We start from the raw sequence: 24,496 nt of genomic DNA on the forward strand, positions 1-24,496 counted from the left end.
ATGTCTTGCATAAGAGAGAAATAGACTAGATTCTAATATGAGTTTAATTGACCTTTGTTTCCCAGTGGCTTAATCAATGGAGTTTCCACTTATCCTAATAGGTTATTCAGTGACTCAATACATTTTCCTAACATGAGCATCGCTGTTTTAATGGCATTCTTCTTCCCTCAAACCACTGGTAATCTCTCTTCCTCCTCAAACACTTTCCCATCACATTTTTCCTCCTGGCTAAGAGAAAAGCAGAAGCCACAACAATACCTCGGTGCTGGCAGCTTACAGAGGAGCTTTTTATACACAGCCTTGTCAAACAGATTGTCAGCCAGGACTATTTGTATTTAAAATCACAAAGATATTTCAACTACTTTTACTAAAGATAACTTTGTGTTGCCAATCAATAGATATTTCCCCCCCTATTGTAAGCATATTCTATTCATCAGATGCTTTTTGTTTTAAAAATCCTAAGAGCTTCTGAGCTGTAAGTATCTTAATTCAGCAAACATTAAAAAAATGCATCAAAATGCCACTGCGTATCGAGTTAAGCATCTATTTAAACAGTTTGCTACACTGAGGCAAACTCAACAACGGAACCTCAGCTAATGAAAAAATCACTTGTGACATTTTGCGACATATCAAAGCAGGAATTAAACCTGGTACCCTCTGCAATCTTGGGAGGCAGATAAAAACCTCAGTCCTCTTTGTGGCTTGCTGTATTGGCAAAGAACATATAAATTTGCCTGCTCAGAACAGGAAATTAAGGAATGAAGCAAAGTATTGAAGTTATTGCTCCACTGAGCCACTTGAGTCCTTATCTATGGCCACATATGTGTTATACAAACACTGGGTATCTCTAACAAGCTTCTGCCATTCAAAGAATATATATATATTCCAGATATATATCCCAGACCAGCAATTAGCAGAATTCAGTCACACTGGGAGCCAATTTGCCCTGTATTCTAGGGAAGCTTGCATTTTCTTTTTCAAGTTGCACTTTGAACCCATCCACAGAGTGTCTATTGCTTTAAAGTTCAAATCAACTCACCAACAAATTACTTGCTGGTGAGGGGCTTGGAACACAAGCCCTGTGTGGAATGATTGAGGGAGCTGGAGCTGTTCAGCCTGGAGAAAAGGAGATTCAGAGGTGACCTTATCACTCTCTACAACTTCCTGAAGGGTGGCTGCAGCCAGGTGAGGGTTGGTCTCTTTCTCCAGGCAGCAACTGACAGAATGAGAGGTCACAGTCTTAAGCTGCACCAAGGGAAATATGGATTAGATATTAGGAAAAATTTTTTTACAGGAAGAGTGATAAAGTACTGGAATGGTCTGCCTGGGGAGGTGGTGGAGTCACCATCCCTGGATGTGTTTAAAAAAGACTGGATGTGGCACCCGGTGCCATGGTTTAGTTGAGGTGTTAGGGCTGGTTGGACTCAATCTTGAAGGTCTCTTCCAACCTCGTGGTTCTGTGATTCTGTGAAACCTGTGGACAGAGTTGGGGTTCACAGAGTTATTGTGCATAGATACTTCTGGATACAAATCTACAAAACTAGCTCTGTGGGATTAACCTGATGTCCATTTAGGTCTTACACCCGGGTTATCCCAATAGGGCTGTAAGGCTTGGAAAAGAAATGTAGCAGTAACAAGAATCATGGAAGCATTTCAGACTCTAAATATTCTCTTGCAAATAAATTTTTCATAGAAGGAAACCTGCAGGTGTACTCTGTCACACTAACAGTACTCTCAGAAAATTAAGGCATATGAACTTTCACCTTGGGAAAGAAACACAGTCCATTTCCAGAAGCAAACAGAAGAAGTTATTTTATACCCACTATTATGTGAAAGGGAATCCTGTATTTAAGATACAACTAACCTTTGAAAACACAGAGAAAAGCAACACTAACACACAAAATTCCTTTAAGAATAGTTTATTAGAATACTGCTTATATGTTCAACACTAATACAGTATATAATCCCTGTTAAATGTTCAATAGACACACTTGGAAACATACTGTGAATAAGACTTGAATAATCAAGAGGATTATTTAAAATATATATGTACACTTCAGAGGCTACTGTGCAAGAAGAACACTTTCATGGATTTCTGCACTCTACAACAGAAGATAATTTTTGAAATTTCCAAATAAGTAGTAATGTAAACTAAATTTTATTTTTAAAGAAAGTGCTTCTAGTATCACTACTGGGTTTTGAAAACTATTAGGTCTATTTTCTTTCCATTATGTAGAAAGCACTTAAGAATAATGTCCACATAAAAACCACCATCCAGCAGACCTCAGTAAGTCCACTTTATAAACAAGTCCTTGCCTTAATTTAATTTAATTTAATTTCATTTCATTTCGATAGCTCCTATGCAAATATACACCTATCTAGAGGGTAACAGCCACAACATACTTGTATAGTCCTTCAAATGATACAACCAATATCAATGGAGACTTTGGTCAGAAGTGGCAGCTCAGAAATATATGCAATGGCTAATTTAATTTTAATATTGCCATTCTAGTCTGGCTTGCTCAGAGCCCCAGAAAGGAGTTTAGCATGCCAGTACTTCTGTTTCGTGAAGCAATTTGGAGGTGAAAAGGTCTTTCAATATTGGGCAGAACATACAACTTTCTTATTAGTTATGTGAGAAGTAATTTTTTCCTACTGAAACAAATTTTCAGTGTTTTAAAATTCACTCTAACATTATGCAATCACGCTCCTATACTATTGCTACAATTGAAAATGATCCTGCTCTCTTTTTTATTGTGTTTCCTTGTATCAGCATGAACATTTATTTATGCAACCTGCACCACAGATCAGATGGCAGTTATCTGGACTAAATCTAACCTGAGTTTATTTTAAAAAAGATTACTTATCTGATTAACACATTTATACAGTTCAGTGTCCATGAATGTTGGTGACTGCCAAGTAAAGTCAAACCAATGGGGTGCAGCAGTTTTCTTTAGTATTAGCTTAAATGACTACTCAAAACTACTTCAGCTACATATCCAAGGTAGAATTCAGGCAAACAATTCAAGCAGATGTTATTATGATTGGTCAGGAATACTTGATGACAAGACTTCCTCATGTAAAAGACAACTTTAATCCTGCTCATACTAAACAAAGAAAGCTTAAAATATTTGAAGCTCAAAAGGAATCAAATAAGTAGGGGTTTTTTGTTATTTTTCCTTTATGCACTTTTTTGAAAACTTATACACCCAGCACATCTCCAGGACAGTAGGACTTTTTATGTGAAGATACATAAAGGGTGTATCACAGCTGAATTCTTAAAACTACAGCAGTATTACACCTGAAACAATCATCACTTGCCATCAGCATTTTTAATTTCACAGGTGCTCTACCTACTTTTAAACAGGACATATTTGGTGAGGGAGCCCTTACCCACTTCCTACCATCCAGTTTTCTGTATCCTGTTTTTTTTCTAAGCTTTATTTTATTTTTACCTAATAATGTCTTCTGACCAGTACAACCTCTATTAATTATTTCCTTACTTGAAAAGCTTGTGGCTTTCACCATTATTTCTTCAACTACCTGAAAGGAGGTTTAGCCAGGTGGGGATTAGCCTCTTCTTCCAGGCAACCAGCGACAGGATGAGAAGACAGGGTCTTAAGCTGTGCCAGGGAAGGTTTAGGTTGTACATCAGGAGGAATTTTTTTTCACAGAAAGGGTGATTAGATATTGGAAGGGCCTGCCAAGGGAGGTGGTAGAGTCACCATCCCTGGAGATATTTAAGGAAAGCCTGGATATGCTGTGGTCTAGTTGACAAGGTTATGATCCATCATGGGCTGGACTCAGTGATTGCAGAAGTCTTTTCCAACCTAATTGATTCACTGGGTCTGTGTGGGATCATCCATCAGGCTGCAGCGTGACAACATCCTCCTAGAAGCAAACAAAAGAAAATAAGACAAAAGAACACCATTACCACCTCGATGTCCACCCTATGCCTGGTGTTAAAGCAGACACAGTGTAGCTCATATACAGATAGGAAGCAGCCCTAGGCAAAGGCACACCAGCCCTAGGCAAAGGCACACCAGCCCTGCCCTGCTCCATTCACCCCTCTCTGAGTTTCCTCAGGGAAGGAAACTAAGGGAAACTTAGTCCCAAATGATCAGAACTGTAACAATGAGGTCAGCTGGAGGGCTGGAGACCTGTGGCTGGTGACCAGGAGCTGTGAGCAAAGAGAGGGGAGAAACCAGTCATGGAATTAATGGGGGAATGGGAGGTACTTGGAGAGTGGGGGTTAGATGAGAAAACTATGTAGGGCTGCAAATACATGAATGAAGAAAAAGGGATAATATGGAAGGAGAGAGCAGGGAGACCAGGCTGGCATGAATAAGCTGGACTGGAGAAGAAAAAGCTGTAGAGGAGAGAAAAGTGCTTGTCTGTACAAAAAATGTTATGATCCCCCCTCCTACACTGGGTTTGGAGTGGTCACGGTGTAACACACGCACGCTGTAGCATGTGCACGCACACTTGGCATCACACACGAGCACATGGCATCACATGTACAGTGCAACACATGCATGTGCTGTAACACACATGTGGGCGTTACACCCCCGCTGTAACAAGTATGCACACAGCGTAACACACACAAAGTGCAATATACACACTCTAACATGTGCACACACACTTGGTGTCACACACGAGCATGTGGCATCACATGTACGGTGCAACACATGCACGTGGTGTTACATGCATGGTGTAAAAAGTATGCACACGCTGTAACACACACACACACGGTGTAACACACGCACGGCATAGCCTGTGCACACAGCGTGCTGCACACGCGGTGAAACACACACACACACGGCGTAATGCCTAGCGGTGTCACACAGCCACACACATGGGGTGGCACGCACGGTGTGACAAATATGCACACACCGTAAACACACACGCATGGTGTGATGGACCCACGCACGGTGTGATGGACACATGCATGGTGTGTGATGGACACACACAGTTAACACACACACACGGTGTGATGGACACACACGGTGTGATAGACACATGCAGTTAACACATGCACAGTGTGATGGTGAAACACACGGTGTGATGGACACATGCATGGTGTGTGACAGACACACATGGTTAACACACACACATGGTGTGATGGACACACATGGTGTGATAGACACATGCGGTTAACACATGCACAGTGTGATGGTCACACACACGGTGTGATGGTCACATGCGCGGTGTGACAGACACACGTTGTTAACACACGCACGGTGTGATGGACACACTCACGGTGTGTGACGGACACACACTTGGTTTAACACACACATGGTGAGATGGACACACACACGGTGTGTGACAGACACACTTGGTTTAACACACGCACGGTGTGACGGACACACGGTGTAATGGACACACTCATGGTGTGTGACAGACGCGCGGTTAACACATTCATGGTGTGATGGACACACGCACGGTGTGTGACAGACACGCGCGGTTAACACACGCACGGTGTGACGGACACACGCACGGAGTGTGACAGACACGCACTTGGTTTAACACACTCACGGTGTGATGAACACACGCACGGTGTGTGACAGACACGCAGTTGGTTTAACACACGGTGTGATGGACACTCGCACGGAGTGTGACAGACACACACTTGGTTTAACACACTCACGGTGTGATGGACACTCGCACGGAGTGTGACAGACACACACTTGGTTTCACACACGCACGGTGTGTGACAGACAAGCGCGGTTAACACACGCACGGTGTGATGGACACTCGCACGGTGTGTGACAGACACACACCTGGTTTCACACACGCACGGTGTGTGACAGACAAGCGCGGTTTCACACACGCACGGTGTGATGGACACTCGCACGGTGTGTGACAGACACACACCTGGTTTCACACACGCACGGTGTGTGACAGACAAGCGCGGTTTCACACACGCACGGTGCAATTCCCACGCAGACCCCGACACCTCGCGCATGCGCGCCCCCGCCGTGCCCGCTGCTCGCGCGCACGCGCAGGGCCGTGCCCGCCGCGGGCGCGCGCGGTGCAGTGTGGGAAGGAGGTGGCCCCGGCCCGGCGGAGCGCGGCGCTGAATCCTCCCGGCCGCTCACAGCACTGTGGAGCCGCTTCCCGCCCTGCCTCCCCTCCGGCCGCCGCCACCTCCTCCTCCTCCACCCCACACACGCACCCTCCCCCCCCCGCCCCCCTCCCGCCGGCCCGCCGATTTAAAGGGGCAGCGGCGCCGGCCGGGGGAACCATGCCGAACTTCTGCGCGGCGCCCAACTGCACCCGCAAGAGCACCCAGTCCGACCTGGCCTTCTTCCGCTTCCCCCGCGATCCGGCCAGGTGAGACCACCGCGGGAGGGGCGGGCTGGGGGAGGCGCGCCCGGCTCTCCCCCTCAGGCCCCGCCGGCGCACAGCGCTGCCTGTCTGAGGAGACATCGTGCGGAGAGCCGGCTCCCTTCCCCCTGCCCGCTCTGCCTGCCCCGCGCCTCCCTCACCGCGCCTGCCTCCTTACCCGCGGGGCCGGCGGGCGCCCGGACCTCCGATGGTGCCTGCGGAGGCCGCGCTCGCTGCGGCGGGGCGGGGCCGGGGGACCCTCCGGGCGGTGGCGGCGGGAGGCGGGCGGGCGGCTGCGCCTGCGCCGGGGCGGCGGCGGCTGCGGCTGCCGCCCCTCGGGGGAGTGGTGGGGACGGCGGCGGCGCCGCTCCGCGATGCGGAGGGAAGAGAGCACCTGGCCGAGAGCGGGGTGGGGCCGTCAGTGGGGTGGTGCCATGGTGTGTACGGCTGTGAGGATGTGGGGAACTGGAGGGGTGCCGGAGCTGTGGGCTCAGGTAGGGAGCCCTGCACTGTGGGAGCCCGCGCAGGCTCAGCGCTGGCTCAGGCAGTGAAGGTCCATCAGTCCTGCTATCAGTCCTGCTGTGTGTATTAGGCGATGTGGTGTGTGCGTGGCAAATGGGGCACTCCTGCGACGGGAGGAACTGTCACGGGATTACTGGGATGGTGGCAAAGCGTCATGACCGACCGCAGAGGTGATGGGAGAAATTCCCAATGGGTGAAAAGCAGGGTTGGTGTACTGGTAGAGTAAAAAGTGTGTGAGTGAGAGACAGTGAAAAATACTACGAAAAATAAATAGTATACACAGACATAGAAACCCCCATGTAAAGGTTCACCCTTAAATTGAGATGACACTCTTAAAATCACTTGATTTAACATGATGCTCACAATATTGAAGGGGGCATAGGCATAGGGCAATATCAGTTACCTCTTTTCTAACAGTCGATAGTTAAGGCTGGGCTTTTCATGATTTATACGTGATATTTACTTCCTTCCTTCCTTGAAGCTGCTTGACCTGAGTTTTGGAAAAATCAAAACCCCATGGGAATTATGCAGATGTAGTATTTTCTAAGGAAACAGACCCTCCAAGCAATTTCAAATGAAGATGCAAAAAGCTTATATTGGTAGAAGCTGCTCTCTAAAGTTGTGATTTTGGATATGTTATGAAGTTCTCCTGGATGAATGCAAGGCCTTGCTGTAAAGGCTATCCAGACCTCTTGATGTCTAGTACATGCAAGATATTGTAATACAATCCATATTCTATATACTCTTGCTTTAATAAGAACTGAAATAAAAGTGCTTGCTTACCTACTCTTATTATTTCATTTTCATGATTTGTTCTTACTGTTGTCTCTTTCTGCCATCTGTCCTGTGAGCCCCTTAAGATCTCACACAAAGAAATGTCTGCAGTTTGTGTTGGCAATGTCTGAGCTTCAGTCTTAATTTGTAAGAGGTCCATGCTGTAAAATGTGAGTCACATCAAGCTGTACAGAATTCCTCAGTAGTTTGCTGTATGAAGAAAATACCCTCTGCAGTTTATAATTTTTTTTTTTATTAAAGGACATTTTGAATGAGTGTTTTCTGTGGTAGCAGTGCAGAGAGGTAGTTCAAGGTGTGCGACTAAATGATTACATTTTAAATATTAATTTTTTTAAAACTATTTTATAAACTTTAGGATAGTTTAGGTTGGAAGGAACCTTAAGGCTCATCTCATTCCAAGCCGTGGGCAGGTACACCTTCCACTACATCACTTTTCTCCCAGCCAACCCTTGAAACACTTCCAGGAATGGGGCAACCTCAGCTTCTCTTGGCAACCTATGCCAGGTCCTCCAAATCCTCACTGTAAAAAAATTTCCTTCATGTATCTAACCTAAATTTCCCCTCTAACAGTTTGAAGGCATTTCTCCATGTCCTGTCACTACAGTTCCTGATGCAGAGTTCCTCTCCTCTGTAAGGCCCCTTGAGACACTGGAAGGTGCTGTGAGGTCTCCACACAACCAGGCTGAACAGCCACCAACTACTTCCTCATCCTGCCTCCATACGGGGGATGCTCCAGTCCTCTTGCCAACTTTGTGGACTTGGTCCAACATCTCCATGTCTGTCTTTATATTGGGGCAGACTATACTCAGTATTTCAGATGGGGTCTCACAAGATGGGCAGGAGAAGGAGAAACTATACATAAACTGTTTATAGCACCTTTGTACTCTTAAAAGCAGTCAGTGACAAAGATGATGTTCTAAGTTCTCTATAAGTTTCCCCCTTAATATTTTACAACTTTCTGTCCAAATTTGATCATGTATTCTATTTTACCAAGAGCATTTAGAGACTGATAAATTTGTGCATCCTTTTGGTTTTACAGACTTGAGGATGTTTTATTCTGTAGGTTGGTCTACAGATGGAAATGAAAATATGTTCCTTGTACTGCTTGCTCTCACTTTTGTAGGTCAGATTGGGATGGTGAGCAAAGTGCATTGTCTCAAAATGTTATTTGCACTTGGCAGCTTACAGTGGGAAAGCTGAAAATAAAGTTGTTAGAATACATCTTAAAATAAATTTTAATTAAAAAAAATCATTGATGGAAAATGTGCAGTCTGGGTAAATTGTTTCTGCTACTTTACTGTTTTCCGTGTTTTCCATAATAGCTGGGTAATTTCCTTTAATGTTTTCTCAGCTCAGTGCTAAGCAGTTCCAGTTAGACATTCCAAGTCTGATCTTTCAGGTGTTAGGAAGTCAGTGAGAGCTAACCTGCTAAGACTACCTTCTTTCATTTTGGCTTCTTGAGAAGATAAAGGGTTCAGAGATTAGCCTTTGGAGAAGAACCACCAGTATTTAATGGGTGGTATATTGTCTTTTCATATCAAACTAGTGTAAGTAGCCTCTGCTACCTCCATAAGGTTTACAGTTTTATGCAGTCTAGGCAGTGATCCTCACAGTAAGATATGTTTGTTTAACTCTCATCTGTGATTGTGGCTCTGCTCATCATGGTGGCTCAAGTTGCAGTTGAGGTATGAGTGTTTGTTTAGAACAAAATACTTCTTAAGCAAAGAGATGCTGTTCTGCTGCAGTTGACCAGTAGTGAGGTAATGTATACTCTAGCAGCAACTCAGTAAAATGCCATTTCAGCTTCCATGAGATGTCAGCAGATCTCTAAAAATAGAAAGTTTGTGACTGAAGAAAACCTTCTTAAAAGCTAATGAGCAATGCCTAAGAGGTATGAAGGAAAACTTTCCTGCCTGACCATTCAGGAGCCACACTGGGAGTCCCTTTGCACAGCCCAGTGCCTTTAATTGCTATGAGCAAAGCCCCTCCAGGGCAGGTGGCTCCGGTGAAACAGAGTGCCCTGGACATGTCTCATGGTGGCAGACAAGTTTCCCTTTCAGCCTCCACCCTGGGTTCTGGGTTTTCTGTAGCAGTCTCAGATGTCTGGTTCCTTTCAGCACTTTAATCATAACGTGGTAACAGCTTGAGCTGATGACTCTGGGGATTGACCCTGAACCAAGAAATCCCTGGGCTTTTATATCCCTACAGACTCTGCACCCAGTCTGTGAGTGCTGCCCTTATGTACAGCATCATTCCAAGTACAAATGTAACAAAACTAACAGGATTACCATAAGGTAGAGTATAACATTAGAGATTCCTGTGCACAAATACTTAAATGATTACCAATAAAAAATCACAATCAACTGGTTGATCATCCACTACTTGTTTGATGTGAGTATGGTGTATCCAGTTTCCTTACCTAAAACTTACAGCAAATAGTAAATGGCAGTATATGGTCCTTCTTATTTAACTTCCAATTTGGATTTTACTGAAAATACCTTAGTTAATCCTTCTTCTCCAGATTGTATGTCATGTAGCTGTATTTTGTTTTATTTATTTTTTATTATTTTGTATGAAGTTGTCTCCAACCATTTATTTTCTAAGAGGCTGGTCCTGGATATAATTCTATGCCAAGCACTATTCCTGTTGATGACCACTCTAGAGGTTGGTGAGAGTTATTTCCAATATCTTGCTATCCCATAGTACTGCTCCTAAACTCCAGGCCTTTTACAATCTACCTGACTACAAGTTTGAGCAGTTTTATTATTTCTTTGTTTAACAGGAGCCTTTGGTATGAGCTGGACAGTGTACTAAAGTGGTTTCTCTTGTAGCTTCCAGCAGCACTTGTATTTCAGTTCCATTAGATACATTCTTTTCAGTAAAGAACTGTGGTTCCTTCAGTAGTGTAGATGTATGACACTCTCCAAAAGCTTATTTAGAATTAGTATAGTCACTCATTAATTACATCTCCACAAATTACATCTCTCTTCCTAATGCAAGTTAATTCAGCCTCTTGGGCATTCACCAAGGGCTGTAGAGGTTCTGCTTTATGCACTGCAAATTTCTCATTCCTGTGTAGCCTGTGTGTCATTTGCCATTCATGTATGAGGATCCATTGGAGAATGGGATTAGATCCAAGCTCTCTAGAGACTGATCATGCATATTTCCCCGTGGGTGGCTGAAGTGAAACACTACCTGAGCACATCATGATGCAGCTCACTGTTGAAGGGAATGGGAAATGTTCTGGATTAAAAAAAATCTCAAAATAATATGTGTATTTAAAACAATTTATTCACAACTATATGCTCTTTGTGGGGATGATGCTTGTGAAGCATGTTTAAGAATCAGGTTCATTTCATGTATACATGGTTGTTGAGTGACTTGGACCCAAGTTTGCTCCTTTTCGTGGTAATTGCTGTTGCTGCTATTGCTTTTAACATAGGAATTATTCCCTGCTGCTACAGCATCCCATTGAGTTGAGTAGTAAGACTCAGGGCAGTCTTGTGGATGTAGGTTTTGCATAAGGAGTTCACAAGCTCCATAAGCCTGTTTTCTCATGCAGAAATAGTTGAATACTGAAAGATTTGATAAAAGTTAATACATAATTTTATTCAAAGATCTTTCTAGTTGCTTCTTGGATAATACCATGCAGAGCTATAAGTGGGTGATCTCAGGGGTCTGACTTCCTTTTGCTTTGTTATTCCATTCCTCAGAGAGTGTGTTGTATTTGGAACCAAACTCACAGTGAGACTGAAGGGCTGAATTCAGACTCAGATGGAGTTTTCATGTTTGAGTTCAGTCATATAACCTGTCATCTCCTTTTAGTCCTGTAGCTACCTGAGAGAATGTCAACATTTCAGCCTTTGCCATTAGAGCTTCCTAAATTTCTAGAACTCTGGTTGCTGATATGCTGCTCCAGTGGGTTGAGAAGCTTGGTGCCCATGTCTGATCCATGATATGAAAGAGGGGAAGTTTAGATTAGGTATTGGGAAGAAATTCCTCCCTGTGAGGATGGCGAGGCCCTGGCACAGGTTGCCCAGAGAAGCTGTGGCTGTCCCATCCCTGGGAGTGTTCAAGGCCAGGCTGGATGGGGCTTGGAGCAGCCAGGTCTAGTGGAAGGTGTCCCTGCCTATGGCAGGGCCTGGAACAAGATGGGCTGTAAGGTTCTTTCCAACCCAAACCTCTAGGATTGTGTAGTTATGATCCTCAGATGAGGGCTCTGAATACCGAGGGCTTTTTTTTATCATGTGCTCAGGTGATGTCTTAAAGAACCTAGAAATAAAACAACATAACCCTGAGATAATATTAGTATAGGAGGTAACACAAAGGCTGGTCTTCATTGGAGGCCTCCAGGGGCAGATGTGGAAAAATGTCCACAAAATGCCTTCCCCCCATGGGGTGAATACAGTCTTAAAAGTTTAGCAAATCAGTATAATTGAAAAAAATCACCAACTAGAGATTTAAGAGGTGATGCCATTTCCCTCAGTAAAACCCTCTCTGAATCCTACCCACGCCCTCCCCCCCGTCTTCCTTAGATGGGAACTAAATGTTGTTTGTGAAAATGTGTCTTGAAGAGCTGTTTTTTTTGCCTTGGTTCCCAGACAGAGCCAAGATAGGATAGGAGGCCTTGGAATGTGGGGCTTTTTCTTCCTAGGGAAAAGCTAGTGTAAAGTACTGGGAAAACTAGCTGCAGATAGAACAATAGGCTACAAAGTTACAAATATATGTGTAAGAATACAGAGATTATATAAAAGATAACAGGCAAAAATAATTTGGTATCACAGGTAGTGTTTACTTCAGCACAAAAGGCAGCAGTCACAGGCAGTTTTTGTGCAACTGTTGAAGAACTTTGTAAGGAAATGATGCCTTGAGAGGCTACCTAGAACAGAGGTTAGACAGTGTTAAAGGAATAAAGTAGATATTTAATTAAAAGGCCTTCAAAGGGTACACCTTGGGCAATACAAGAGCCTGGCCGAGGCTACACCCATGTTGGACAAGAGGTCACATGTTTTCACACTTTTGTAAGTTTTGGTCCATTTGCATATTAGTGTTAATTGTCGCATTACAGCTTCAGGTTATGAAGTCCCATCTTCCCAGATTGCTCTCCTCATTTTGCTGTTGTTTATACTTTTTGGGCCTGAAGCTGCAATGGTGTCCTTGGTTCTCAGGCTGGAAAGGGATTGTTTTGTCTAACGAAACTGTGAGGAGAACTTGCTAACACTTTATATGAAGTTCAGTATATACTAATGCAGTACAGAATCTGCATAATATGAAAGCTAAAACTTACAGCATCAGGAAAGGAGTATTGGGTGGTTAATGAAATCTGTGTGAGATCATTTTTGAGTAAGCCCCCTCTGAAGAGCTGGTGGTATCTCTTGCTGTCACTGATCTGATCCTTGACTATTACTGAGTAGTACTTATTAAGTACCTACTGAGGTTCTTCGGTTGGCCAAAGAATTCAGGCTGATGTTTGCCTGCCCTTGTCAACTGTGTGCCAGTTCTGAATGCACCATTCTTGCCACCAGTTTGTGTCCCTGTGATTGCCAGGAGGTGATTCAGGGGAGTTAACATGATGTGAGGAACTCTGGCTTTGCTCTCTCTCAGTGTTTGTCAGCCTCCCTGAATCACTGAGAGAAGCAGGTAAGACCATGGGGTCAGGCCCTTTCTGTGGACTGAAACCCACCCCACTAACTATAGAGGAGGCTGATCAGCCTCTGTGATCACATTTAATGAGTTGTTTAGTAGTTAACACCCACTGAGAAAGTCTGAGAGACAGAGTCAATATAATTTACATGCTACAGGTCTCCCACTTTAAAAGAGTGTTTATATCATTTGATTAAGTGAAGAAAGCTCCCCTGTTCTCTTTTTGGGTTGATTGCACTGCCAAGGCAAGAGTGCAAGATCTGTTGTGCCAAAAAATCAGATTTTTTAATACATTGTTTTCTTTCCTTATTTTAAGTCGTTACTAAGCATACTCTGTATGGATCTCCAAGAGCAATATTAGAAATTATTTTGATTTATGGCATTTGCCATCACTGTTATTTTAATATTTTGCATGAGCAAAAAATTGAGATTTGCAAATGGTTCAGCCAGCAGAGATCAGAATCAAATTCCCCTCTTTCATCTGCACAATTGCCCTTTACTGAGCTAAAGTAGAGGTGAATCCACTCAGACCTGTGATTTCCTCATCTGGGCTGCCCACCAAAACATCTGACAAGACAGCCTTTATTCTTATATTGTTGAGTAATCACTAGTTGTTTTTCTCCCTCCTTACTGCTATAAACCATGATTTCATGTTTGCAGTCAAAAGTAATAGTAAAATTGCTTTATTCTAACTTCTAGCAACAGGAGAAGTTACTTTGTTGCTCAGAGAGTGATGGCGTGTACCCCATTAGGGGAAGTTGAAGCTGACTACTGCATTTGCATCAATTACTGCAAGTGGTTTACTCACCAGAAGAGACTGTCTCTTGCATACCTAAATGGAGTTCTGTCAGTAAAGGAAATATTTCTTTATTCTTGTGCTATATCTTGGAGAACTAATCCAAAGGAAAAGTAAATACATGTAAAAATAGAAATCTAAGGAGAACTTTCTTTGGGCATGGAAGCACTGTCTGTGGAATGGTTGCTTTTCTATTGTTATTATTTCACTTTCATAAATCTACTCTAAACTCCCCCAGTGAGCACAGTAAATAAGAAGAATACTGTATTTTGGAGGGAGGTGGAAAAGACAGCTATCTTAAAAACTGCCTAGAAAACGTTATGACTTCAGACTACAAGCACATCTCTTTGGTTTTTAATTTTTCTTTTTTAAGAGCAAATTCTTTAGAATTAAATAGTTAAGTTTCATGAGCAACTGTGCTACAGTCTTCTCTGTGTGTGTGTGTGTGTGTGCATGACAAAGGCAAGAATATATAAATTAAAGGAAAAGACTCCTGAATTTGATGGGGTGATGTTGAGTGGTGAGCAAAAGCAGAAAAAGTGATTTTGCAAAAATTTGATGGGATGTTCCAAAGGAAGTTGTAAAGAACTTTCCCAAGCCTCGTATCAAGGTCACTTGCACTCACTTGTGTGCCAGTTTTGAGTATGGTTTGAAATTGTAAGGATTTTGTTTTATCCTAAGATTATCTAATTCTTCTCCTTACATGCAGATGTCAGAGATGGGTAGAGAACTGCCGAAGGGCAGATTTAGAAGATAAAACTCCAGATCAACTCAACAAGCATTACAGATTGTGTGCTAAACATTTTGAGACTTCTATGATATGCAGAAGTGTAAGTAAAAGCAAGCATTTTTTAACTGCCTCTTGCAAAATGTGACTGACATTTTTCACCAGAATGCTGCCTTTTAATCTTTCAGCTCCTGGGTAATTCGTCCCTAGGAAAATTAATTTCTTAGTCTTAATTGGGATCACTGCCATTGTCTGAGGCTCCACACAGGCTCTCAGCCATTGAGAATGGTAATGAAGATGAGCAGTCAGAGGAGAGAGAAAAGTGCTGCTCCTGGCAGTTTATTGTGTTTGTTGAACACTGTCCCTCACTGCAGTGCTTTCCTTGTTTCACTAGAGATTACAATGTTATATAAGTTTATTTGGTGTAATTTTGCGTATCTCTAATTATTTAAACTTATTAATGTTCTGTTCCTGAAGTGTGTACATGGTGTGATTTAGTTAAATTACACTCTGTTGTGGCCACAAGATTTAAACACTCTTTACATCTGTCAAGCTATAATTTCCTGTTACATTTTCATCCAGCTAAAGTCAAGGCACTGTTTTCTGTTAATGAAGTAATTGCTTTCAGTTCTTTTTGTCAACAATATGATTTTAACAGCTTGCCTAAGAGTAGGAAAGGGTGGGAATTTGTATGAAGTTTTCATTTCTAGGCTGAATTTCACTCTGGTACATAAGCAAAACAGATCTTTTAGTTATGAAGGATAATTAAAATATGCAGGTCAAACTCTGAAGTCCTAGTGGTATTACACGTGATGAGGTCTCCAATTAGCCAGCATCCCTGAAACAGGTGAAAATTGGAAGTAATTATGACTCTGAAAGGAAACACTGTGAAACTGGGTTTGTTTGAAATGTATTTCAATCTAATGACAAGATGACATCAGTTACAATTTTGTACTCAGTAGAAATTAGCCAGTATAGGCAACACAGTATATCCAAATATAGCATTTTACTTTAAATGTTTTTTTTTTTTTTACTGGGAGTACTTACATGATCATCTAGAAGTCTTTTCTTTCTTCTTTTTTTTTATTCACAGATAAATTTTCCCTCAATATGATCTTTCACAGTAGTGCTTGGTGGACTTCATAGTTCTACAAAAAGAAGCAATTGAACATTTTTGCAATGAAATGTTTCTAGAATTGTGAAATAAATGATTAAAACCAGAACACAATAGTAACAAAATGTTTCCTTTCTGATGCATAAATGTCTTTTTATCCAGAATGTTTATTTTTTAAAAAATCATAATATTGCAGTAAATTAAAATTATTGCATCCAGGGTCTTTGATATAAAGATAATGGGGACCTAAAAAAAAAAGGATTTGTAGTTTGGATTGGAGTTTTCCTTAGTATGTCTTCCTATTTTCAGTGTTCTCTTGATATCCCTGAAATGTAAATTGCATAGTTTAGCTTTCTCTTTGGTAACATGAAAAAGTCAAAGTACTTCAGAATAATAACATAAACAAGAAAAGAAGGAGGGGGAAAAAAAGGGCACAATGTGTGAAATTTCTCGAAGAATTCCCTAGTGGCAATGTCTGTTTTCTTACAGAGCCCATACAGAACGGTTTTACGGGATAACGCTGTGCCAACTATATTTGACCTTACAAGTCACCTGAACAATCCCCACAGCAGACATAGGAAAAGGATAAAAGAGCTGGTAAGTTTTTAATGTAAAATTATTGGTTTCTTACTAAAAGAAAACATGACAAGTAAGTTAATGTGAAACTTTTACACAAAAATGTTTAAAATTATAAAAATATTTAGCCACTTGAGTGTTTGTATTTTCTATGCTGCCTATTCCTGTATCTTTTTTGTTGATTATGAGTTAAATGCATGATAAAAATTTTATCTAAGGAAATCTTGAAGAAATGATCTGGAAAATTAAATGTGTTGGTCCAGAGCTGATTCTTTCATCCAAGTCAAATGTATAGTTTTCTTTTCCTTGTTACTGCAGTGCCAACTGAACACAACTGAAGCTTGATATCCCAAAATTCTTGCTGCATGTTGATTGTGATCTTTGGTTCACCTATTTAACTTCTGAAATCTGAATCAATTCAGACGTTCTTGTTTTAGCTTATTGTTGTGAAAAAAGGATCCGTGGATAAAACCAAGATTGAGAATTTTTTTTTGTGGGATTGTGTCTTGTGTGTCATTTAGGGGAGAAAGTGTCCCCATGGTTATAAGTATACTGACAATTAAGAGGAACTCCACTCCTAATCTCTGTTTATACTTGAAATTTCAGACAATTTCTTTGTGAGTTTGGTTGCATCTGTTGACTGAAAATGGAGTTAAAGATAGTTCTGTCTACTGGCAGCACATTATCAAATTGCAATAGAATCTATTTACTAATAATTATACATGTTGAAGAACCTCCTAATACAACTGTTCTCATGTAGTTGGTGGATACATGTCATGGCTGTAATAAACTACCTCAAGAAACCTCCTGGTGTTAGAATTGCTAGCACTTTTTGGCAAATGTTAACTGGTCTCATCTACAGTATTTGTATCTCATCTTGATATGTTCATATTTTAAGGTCACATGTTAGACATTGTCATCAATATAAATTCTTTTTGTTTGTTTTTTTAAGAGTGAAGATGAAATAAGAACATTGAAGCAGCAAAAGAGTAAGTGATAAAAATAATTGAGGTAATAACTTTATTTCCTAAGGCTGATGAGGTAATGCAGGACTCATAACTATTAGTTTACATATAACTATTAGTTTATATTAGTTTAAAAGGAGGATAATTGAGTTCCTTCTTGATTCAGCCAGCCAGTCTAAATTGTTTCCAAAATACTCATTCACTTTTAAACTGGAAACATTCTTCTCTGGACTCTGGTAACTTAAAGGTAATGGGCAAGTAAATGTTATATTTTATTTTTGACACTTACAGTATTTTCATTTTGTAGTTGATGATGCTTTTGAACGGAAACAGGCAACTCAAGAATCAAATGAAAACAATGAGCAAAACACTGTCTCAGAGGAAGGAGGGGAAGAACAAGAGGAAAAAACCGTCCCTTTAACACTGGAAGAAAGAGAAAACAAAGATTACCTTAAATCATTATTTGAAATTTTGATCTTAATGGGTAAACAAAATATTCCATTGGATGGCCATAATATTGATGAACTTCCAGAAGGCATTTTTACTTCAGACAACTTTCAGGCTCTACTGGAATACAGAATAAATGGTGGCGATGAAGTTCTGAGGAAGCGATTTGAGATGACTGCAGTGAACCTCGAGTATTGTTCAAAAACTCAGCAGAAACAAATGCTTGAGATCTGTGAAAACTGTGTTAGAGAGGAGACACTGAGGGAAGTAAGAGACTCACACTTCTTTTCTATTGTCACCGATGAAGTAGTGGACATAGCAGGAGAGGAGCATTTGCCGGTGCTGGTGAGGTTCGTTGATGAGTCTCACAATCTAAGAGAAGAATTCATAGGGTTTTTACCATATGAGGCTGATCCTGAAATTTTAGCTGTTAAGTTCCACGCAACTATTACCGAAAAGTGGGGTCTAAACATGGAGTACTGTCGGGGTCAAGCCTACATTGTCTCCAGTGGATTTGCTTCTAAAATGAAAGTTGTGGCTACAAGACTCTTGGAAAAGTATCCACAAGCTGTGTATACGCTGTGTTCCTCATGTGCCTTAAATGTTTGGCTGGCAAAATCTGTTCCTGTTGTGGGTGTTTCCATTGCATTAGGAACAATTGAAGAAGTTTGCTGTCTTTTTAATCAGTCTCCACAATTACTAGTAGAACTTGACAACACAATTTCTGCTCTTTTTCAGGACAATAATGAAAAAGGTAATGAGTTGAAGAAGATCTGCCGTTCTCAGTGGACAGGCAGGCATGACACTTTTGAGGTATTAGTGGACCTCCTGCAAGCACTGGTGCTGTGCTTGGATGCTGTGAGCAGTGACTTTTCTGTCAGGTGGAACAACTTCATTGTCGGTCGAGCATTTGTACTTTCAAGTGCATTAACAGATTTTGATTTCATTGTCACTATTGTAATTATGAAAAATGTTCTGTCTTTTACAAGAGCATTTGGAAAAAATCTCCAGGGACAAACATCAGATGTGTTCTTTGCAGCTGGCAGCTTAACAGCAGTATTGCACTCTCTGAATGAAGTGATGGAGAATATTGAAGTTTACCATGAATTTTGGTTTGAGGAAGCCACAAACTTGGCTACAAAACTGGATGTACAAATTAAACTCCCAGGAAAATTTCTCAGGGCACAACAGGGGAACTTCGACCCTGATATGACATCAGAAAATTACTACAAAGAAATCCTAAGTGTCCCAACAGTAGAGCATATTATTCAAGAACTAAAAGATATTTTCTCAGAACAACATTTAAAAGCTCTTAAATGTTTATCATTAGTGCCCTCAGTCATGGGACAGCTCAAATTCAATACATCTGAGGAGCATCACGCTGACATGTTCAAAAATGACTTGCCCAATCCAGACACACTTTCTGCTGAGCTTCACTGTTGGAGAATCAAGTGGAAGCACAGAGGAAAAGATATTGAACTTCCAGCTACTATTTATGAAGCACTTCACTTGCCTGATATAAAGTTTTTCCCTAATGTTTATGCATTGCTTAAAGTCTTGTGCTTACTTCCAGTGATGAAGGTGGAGAATGAAAAATACGGACTAGGACGAAAGCGCTTAAAGGCATACCTGAAAAACACCTTGACAGGGCAAAGGTCAAGCAACCTTGCTTTGCTCAACATAAACATTGACATAAAATATGACTTAGATTTGATGGTGGACACTTACATTAAACTCTACCCAGATAAAGTGGAATTTCAAGACTGTATTCCTTCAAACAATTCTGAAGTAACAGATAATGCCTAACTTTTTAAGCTCTAACCAATCTGTAAACAGCTTCTTCTTAATTAAGTTTCAAAGCTGGGGAGAAAAACCGGTGAAATCTTTAAAAATCACTGCAATTGTGTTTTCATTTTAAGCCCTGGGCTGAACAAGCTGTGGTCAAAGACCTAAATTATGTGGTGTTAGTCCATACTAAATGTGTTTGGCAAACAAAATCAAGCCCGACACAAGCCCATGCTCTTGGCGGAGGTGCTTTCTACAACTGATTGGCTTAACTAGGTGCTCTTTTACTTTATTGCATCGTGGAAAAAGTACATTATGATTGTAGATCTGATGGGGCTGTTTCATATTCACTGAGTAATTAGGATAAGAAAGAAATTCAAACTATTAAAAAGAGTATAATCTATTTCAGTTCTGTTACTTAGGATTTTTTTTAAAAACCCAAACTTTCAAGAAAGTCTTTGATGTATATTTAAGTGGCATTTTGGAGAATGGATTCAGCTATTGCACGATCCCCATGCTGTGGACAGGTCTCGGTGTAAAGTGAATGTCAGTGATATAGGGGTACATTTACGGTTTTGTTGGAAGAGTCAACCTCTTTAATCTCTTGATGACTGTTTACATTCCTTTGTGTCAGACACAAAACTTTTTTCTTTAGGCTTAACAGGCATGGCAGGAGTATTTAAGTTCTTAAAAGACACTAAAAACTTAACATTTATTTCACAAAAGTTTAAATCTGTTTGCTCTGCCCCAACTTTGACACAAACACCATCCATCTTACAGTACGTTTATTTGTAAACTCACTCTGGAAAGATTAAAATAAGAGTTTGTTGTTTGTCTAGAAGTAAGATTGGAAATATTGCTGTTATTTTTGGTGAGAATGAAACTTTTTTGTACAGTTTATGGAAATTTAAAATAAAATGTGAATTGCTTTTTACATAGCATTGGATTTCCTAGTAAAGCTGTGCCTCTGGAAGTATGTTCTGTAAAGGTGCCTTTTTATTTTAGCAATTTTTTCTTCACTGTTTTTGCAATTCTAATGAGTGGCATTTTCTGAAGACAGAGGAAACTGTGTGATAGTACCACTGATCTGCATGTTCTGCAAGGTTTTTTAAAGTATTTTGAGATAGCACTAACTACAGTGCTTTTACTGATAGAAGTTCTGACAATCAGGCAGAAAGAGATGAAATTTGAAATGGTTCAAAAGTAAAGTTTTGGAGCTATCCTGATGCATGACAGGTTTATAACTTATTTATCGAATCAAACATTAAAAATCAAATGGCTTAGGTTGAAAGGAACTTTAAAGCTCATCCATTTCCAACCCCCTGCCATGGGCAGGGACACCTTTCACTAGACCAGGTTGCTCCAAGCTCCCTCCAATTAAGCCACACTTCCAGGCATGGGGCAGTGGAAGTGGGCAACCTGTCCCAGGGCCTCACTGCCCTCACAGCCAAGGATTTCCTCTGCTATCTAATGTAAATTTCCTCTCTTTTAGCTAAAAGCCACTCCCCCTTGTCCTGTCACTACAGTTCTGGATGCAGAGTCCTTCTCCAGCTTCCCTGTAGCCCCATCAAATACTGGAAGGCTCTGTGAGGTCTCCACACAACCTTCTCTTCTCCAGGCTGAACAGCCCTGACTTTCTTGTCCTGTCTCCATATGGGAGATGCTCCAGTCCCATTACCAAGTTCATGTCCTTCTTATGTTGGGGGTAGGTGGGAAATTGCAGTACTTTTATGCACCTTGCAGTTGCAGTGAGAAAGGCCCCCAGCAACAGCAAATTGAACGATTCCAATCATACAGCTCTGGTATAGTAAAAACAAAAAGATCAAATTTGGAAAAACCCCACCTTTTCTAAACATTATCTCTTCTTTCCAGTAGTATTTGTGTATGCTTTCTGACATACTTTCATGTTATTACAGTTCTTGTCTTAATAGTAAGTGTTTTAGCTAATAGCTTTCTCTGTTCCTCTCGTATGTGAAAATAGCTCCCAAATCTTGGTTAATGCTATTAAAAAACATTTTAAAATTAAAAGTCATATGGAAAATTGGCTCTTTTTAACAATGATCTCAATTACAATTTAAATAAAATAAATTTAAAAATATTTCCCATCTTGGAGTTGTGAGTTCCCCTGCTAAACAGAGCAACATGGTGTTCATGACATCAGAAGTCATGAGCCCTGTGTCAGTAAAGTGAGGTTGAATGAGCCTGGGCTTACAGGTGCAATCAGAGAAGGAAAATTGAAATCCAGTACCATAGAATTGGCCAAAAGAGCTGAAGACTGCTTTCTGACTGGGTAAATGAGGCCTTTCTAACCAGTGCACTGAGACAAATTGAAGAGGGGAAGTGCAGTAAAACTCTGCTTAAGTTACTTAGTGTCTACTGGAGCTCAGCTGAAGGCACATGCTTGTGATAAGTGTTGCAAATTAAATGGCTCAATCTTTTGGTTTTTAACTGCCTTTCACAGAGATATTTAGCTTGTCTGTAATAAATTGGGAGCTCCTGATTTATTACAATTTGATTTGTCCTGTTGGTGAGGAATCTCTTGATTTTTTGATACCCATAGGAGTTAATCTGAATGGTGATGATTTGGTAGGATGCTGAAAGCTAAAAGAAGGGTGATTAAGATTAGATGTTGGGGAAAATTCTTGTCTCTGTGGGTGGTAAAACACTGGCACAGGTTACCCAGAGAAGCTGTGGCTGCCCCGTCCCTGGAAGTGTCCAAGGCCAGGTTGGACATGGCTTGGAGCAACCTGGTCTAATGGAAAGTGTCCCTGCCCATGGCAGGGGGGTGGATTGAGATGGTCTGTAAGGTCCTTTCCTACCCAGGTCATTCTGGGATTCTGTGATTGGTCTGCGATGTGGAGGAGCAAAGGCATAGCAGGTTGCAATGATAGGTGCCTCTTCAACAGGAGAGGTTTCTGTGGAGGAAAACAATTTACTGAAACTGCAGTGTTTCCCATCTGATTTCTAGGGGTGCACAGAAAGAATGCAACTGCAGTGTAATCCAGTTACACAGTTTTGCTACAGCAGGTCTGAGACTGAGACAATCACTGAAGATAAACTTGGATTCTGTTTTGTTGAACAGATTCTGGAGAGAGGGAATTGCAGTTTTTAAATAGTCTGTCAATTCAGGGCAGCATATATTTCCAAGGTGTATGTGAGGTAGTTACCTTAGTTTGACCTGGCATTTTGGCACATTCTATGTAATGAAGTAATTGGTCTCTTACAATTAGTGTAAGTATTGCTGCTCAGATACAATTTTTGGTGAAAGTAGACTTCCATAGCTGCTCAGCCTATCGCGGTCTGCAAAAGCAATGCTTGTTTTAATACACAAAATGTATTTCCTTTTCCCATGCACAGAATTCCTGCTAGAAATCAGTATTGATACTTGGAAAAAGAGCATGTATCATTTTGTCTCCTGTAGTGTTATTTCTGTCATTGTCTTCAGAAATCCTATATCCACTTGTTCAGGTGCCAAGGTTGTGCTGTAAAGAAGTGGAGGAGCAGAACCACTTAAGGATTCTAGATGCAACTATTCTGTCTTCCATAATCACTTTCTGTGCACCACTGCAACATCTCAGAGTGGCCAGAAACATCCCAATTACTCTTAAGCAGAGGAAAATAAATCTCTTTAATGTATGTTTCAAGAAACAGCCACTAACCTAGAATAAAAATAGTTGTTATCACAAAGGAGCTTAACATTCCGTCATCTCCAGACCTGTAGTGCTCTCTCCTTTCCCTAAGGAAAACAGTTCCAACAAGGAATAGGAATCTCCCCAACATTTTGCCTAAATGAGACATCAGCAAAAAAAAAAAAAAAAAAAAGAAAAAGAAAAAGAAAAGAAGGGGGTTGGAAGTTTTAGAAGTTTTAAACACATCTGCATCTGCATCAGTTTCAAAACATGTGCATGCTCTTTATAATCTTTCTTTACTTTGAAAAATAACACTGTTAATCAAATAGAATTCAATGTGCATGTTCTGCGACACAGTAATTGTTCATTTGACATTGTGCAGTGTTTCTAATTATTTCTTTTCCTGCAGCAAACTTGCTTTTTTTCTAAAAACCATGCCTGTGGGTCTTCTGTTTAACCTGGCAAGAGTTATCCCTGAAAGTGTCCTTGCAGTCAATGTGAGTACTAGTGCAGTTTGTTCAGGGAGATTGAGAAGCAGCAGTGACAGAGCAGATGTCCCTGTAATCCCCTACTCCTCTGTTTTGTGGTGTCCCTAAGTTAAATGTATCAGTGAGTAAACGGCCATGTGACTGCTCATGTGTTCTTAAGAGTAAAGAATACTCTTGTGTTGCTCCCAATGCCCCCTGCCCTCCCATGCATGTTAGCTGACATAAATATCCTAGGAAGAAATTTGTTTTCTAGTTGTAGAATTTGAGGTGCAGAGTAGATGATGGCTGTTACTGTCCCCCAAGGCCACCTAAGCAATCTACAGACCTCCCTCAAACCTTCATGGCCACAGGCTCCAAAGAGCAACACTATAATAAAAGGATGTTTTTTAAGATAGTTATTTTATAAAGGTGCCTACTTGGGTTCTTGCTATGATACCATGCTCTGAGCCTGGCACATGGAGTCCCAGCTGGAGCCCAGGCTTCCCTTAGAGCACCCAAGAGAGGGGCCTGTGGCAGCTTCAGCTTTATTAAAAGGTGCTAAGAAACACTGATTTACATTTAAAAATGGAGATCCCTGTGAAAGCCCGTGCTGGAGGCAGCTCAGCACATCTGCCAATAGTTTCAGGTGTCTCATGGCATCTTTTTCACTGAGAGGGGACCACAGAGTCTCTCATCATCTGTG

At 41.2% G+C, this 24,496-nt stretch overlaps 1 protein-coding gene and 1 long non-coding RNA gene across 3 annotated transcripts; one reads left to right on the forward strand and one right to left on the reverse strand.

Moving 5' to 3' along the window:
- Positions 1-1,903: 1,903 nt before the first annotated feature.
- Positions 1,904-6,646, reverse strand: LOC139593041 (uncharacterized). The gene is made up of 2 exons (XR_011680185.1): positions 6,506-6,646; positions 1,904-3,891 (listed from the first exon to the last, which is right to left on the reverse strand). It is a non-coding gene; the product is annotated as an uncharacterized lncRNA (long non-coding RNA).
- THAP12 (THAP domain containing 12) lies at positions 6,018-23,945 on the forward strand. 2 transcript variants are annotated; one of them, XM_071433639.1, is made up of 5 exons: positions 6,018-6,333; positions 14,793-14,913; positions 16,414-16,521; positions 17,453-17,489; positions 17,773-23,945. In XM_071433639.1, exons 1-5 carry the CDS (start codon positions 6,245-6,247, stop codon positions 19,716-19,718), a joined length of 2,301 nt encoding a protein of 766 aa, XP_071289740.1. In that variant the 5' UTR covers positions 6,018-6,244; the 3' UTR covers positions 19,719-23,945. The 2 variants fall into 2 exon arrangements, with proteins under 2 accessions (XP_071289740.1, XP_071289741.1); XM_071433640.1 differs by lacking the exon at positions 6,018-6,333 and adding an exon at positions 6,693-6,821.
- The last annotated feature ends 551 nt before the right edge of the window (positions 23,946-24,496 follow it).

Source organism: Agelaius tricolor, unplaced genomic scaffold (genome assembly GCF_023055355.1).
Source record: "Agelaius tricolor isolate 1412-34295 unplaced genomic scaffold, bAgeTri1.0.p SCAF_9, whole genome shotgun sequence".
In the NCBI taxonomy this organism is placed as follows: Eukaryota; Metazoa; Chordata; class Aves; order Passeriformes; family Icteridae; genus Agelaius; species Agelaius tricolor.

Coding starts and splice junctions, on each gene's coding strand:
- THAP12 (XM_071433639.1), top strand. CDS start 6,245: ATGCCGAACTTCTGCGCGGCGCCCAACTGCACCCGCAAGAGCACCCAG. Junction 6,334..14,792: donor TTCCCCCGCGATCCGGCCAG/GTGAGACCACCG, acceptor CCTTACATGCAG/ATGTCAGAGATGGGTAGAGA. Junction 17,490..17,772: donor AACATTGAAGCAGCAAAAGA/GTAAGTGATAAA, acceptor TTCATTTTGTAG/TTGATGATGCTTTTGAACGG.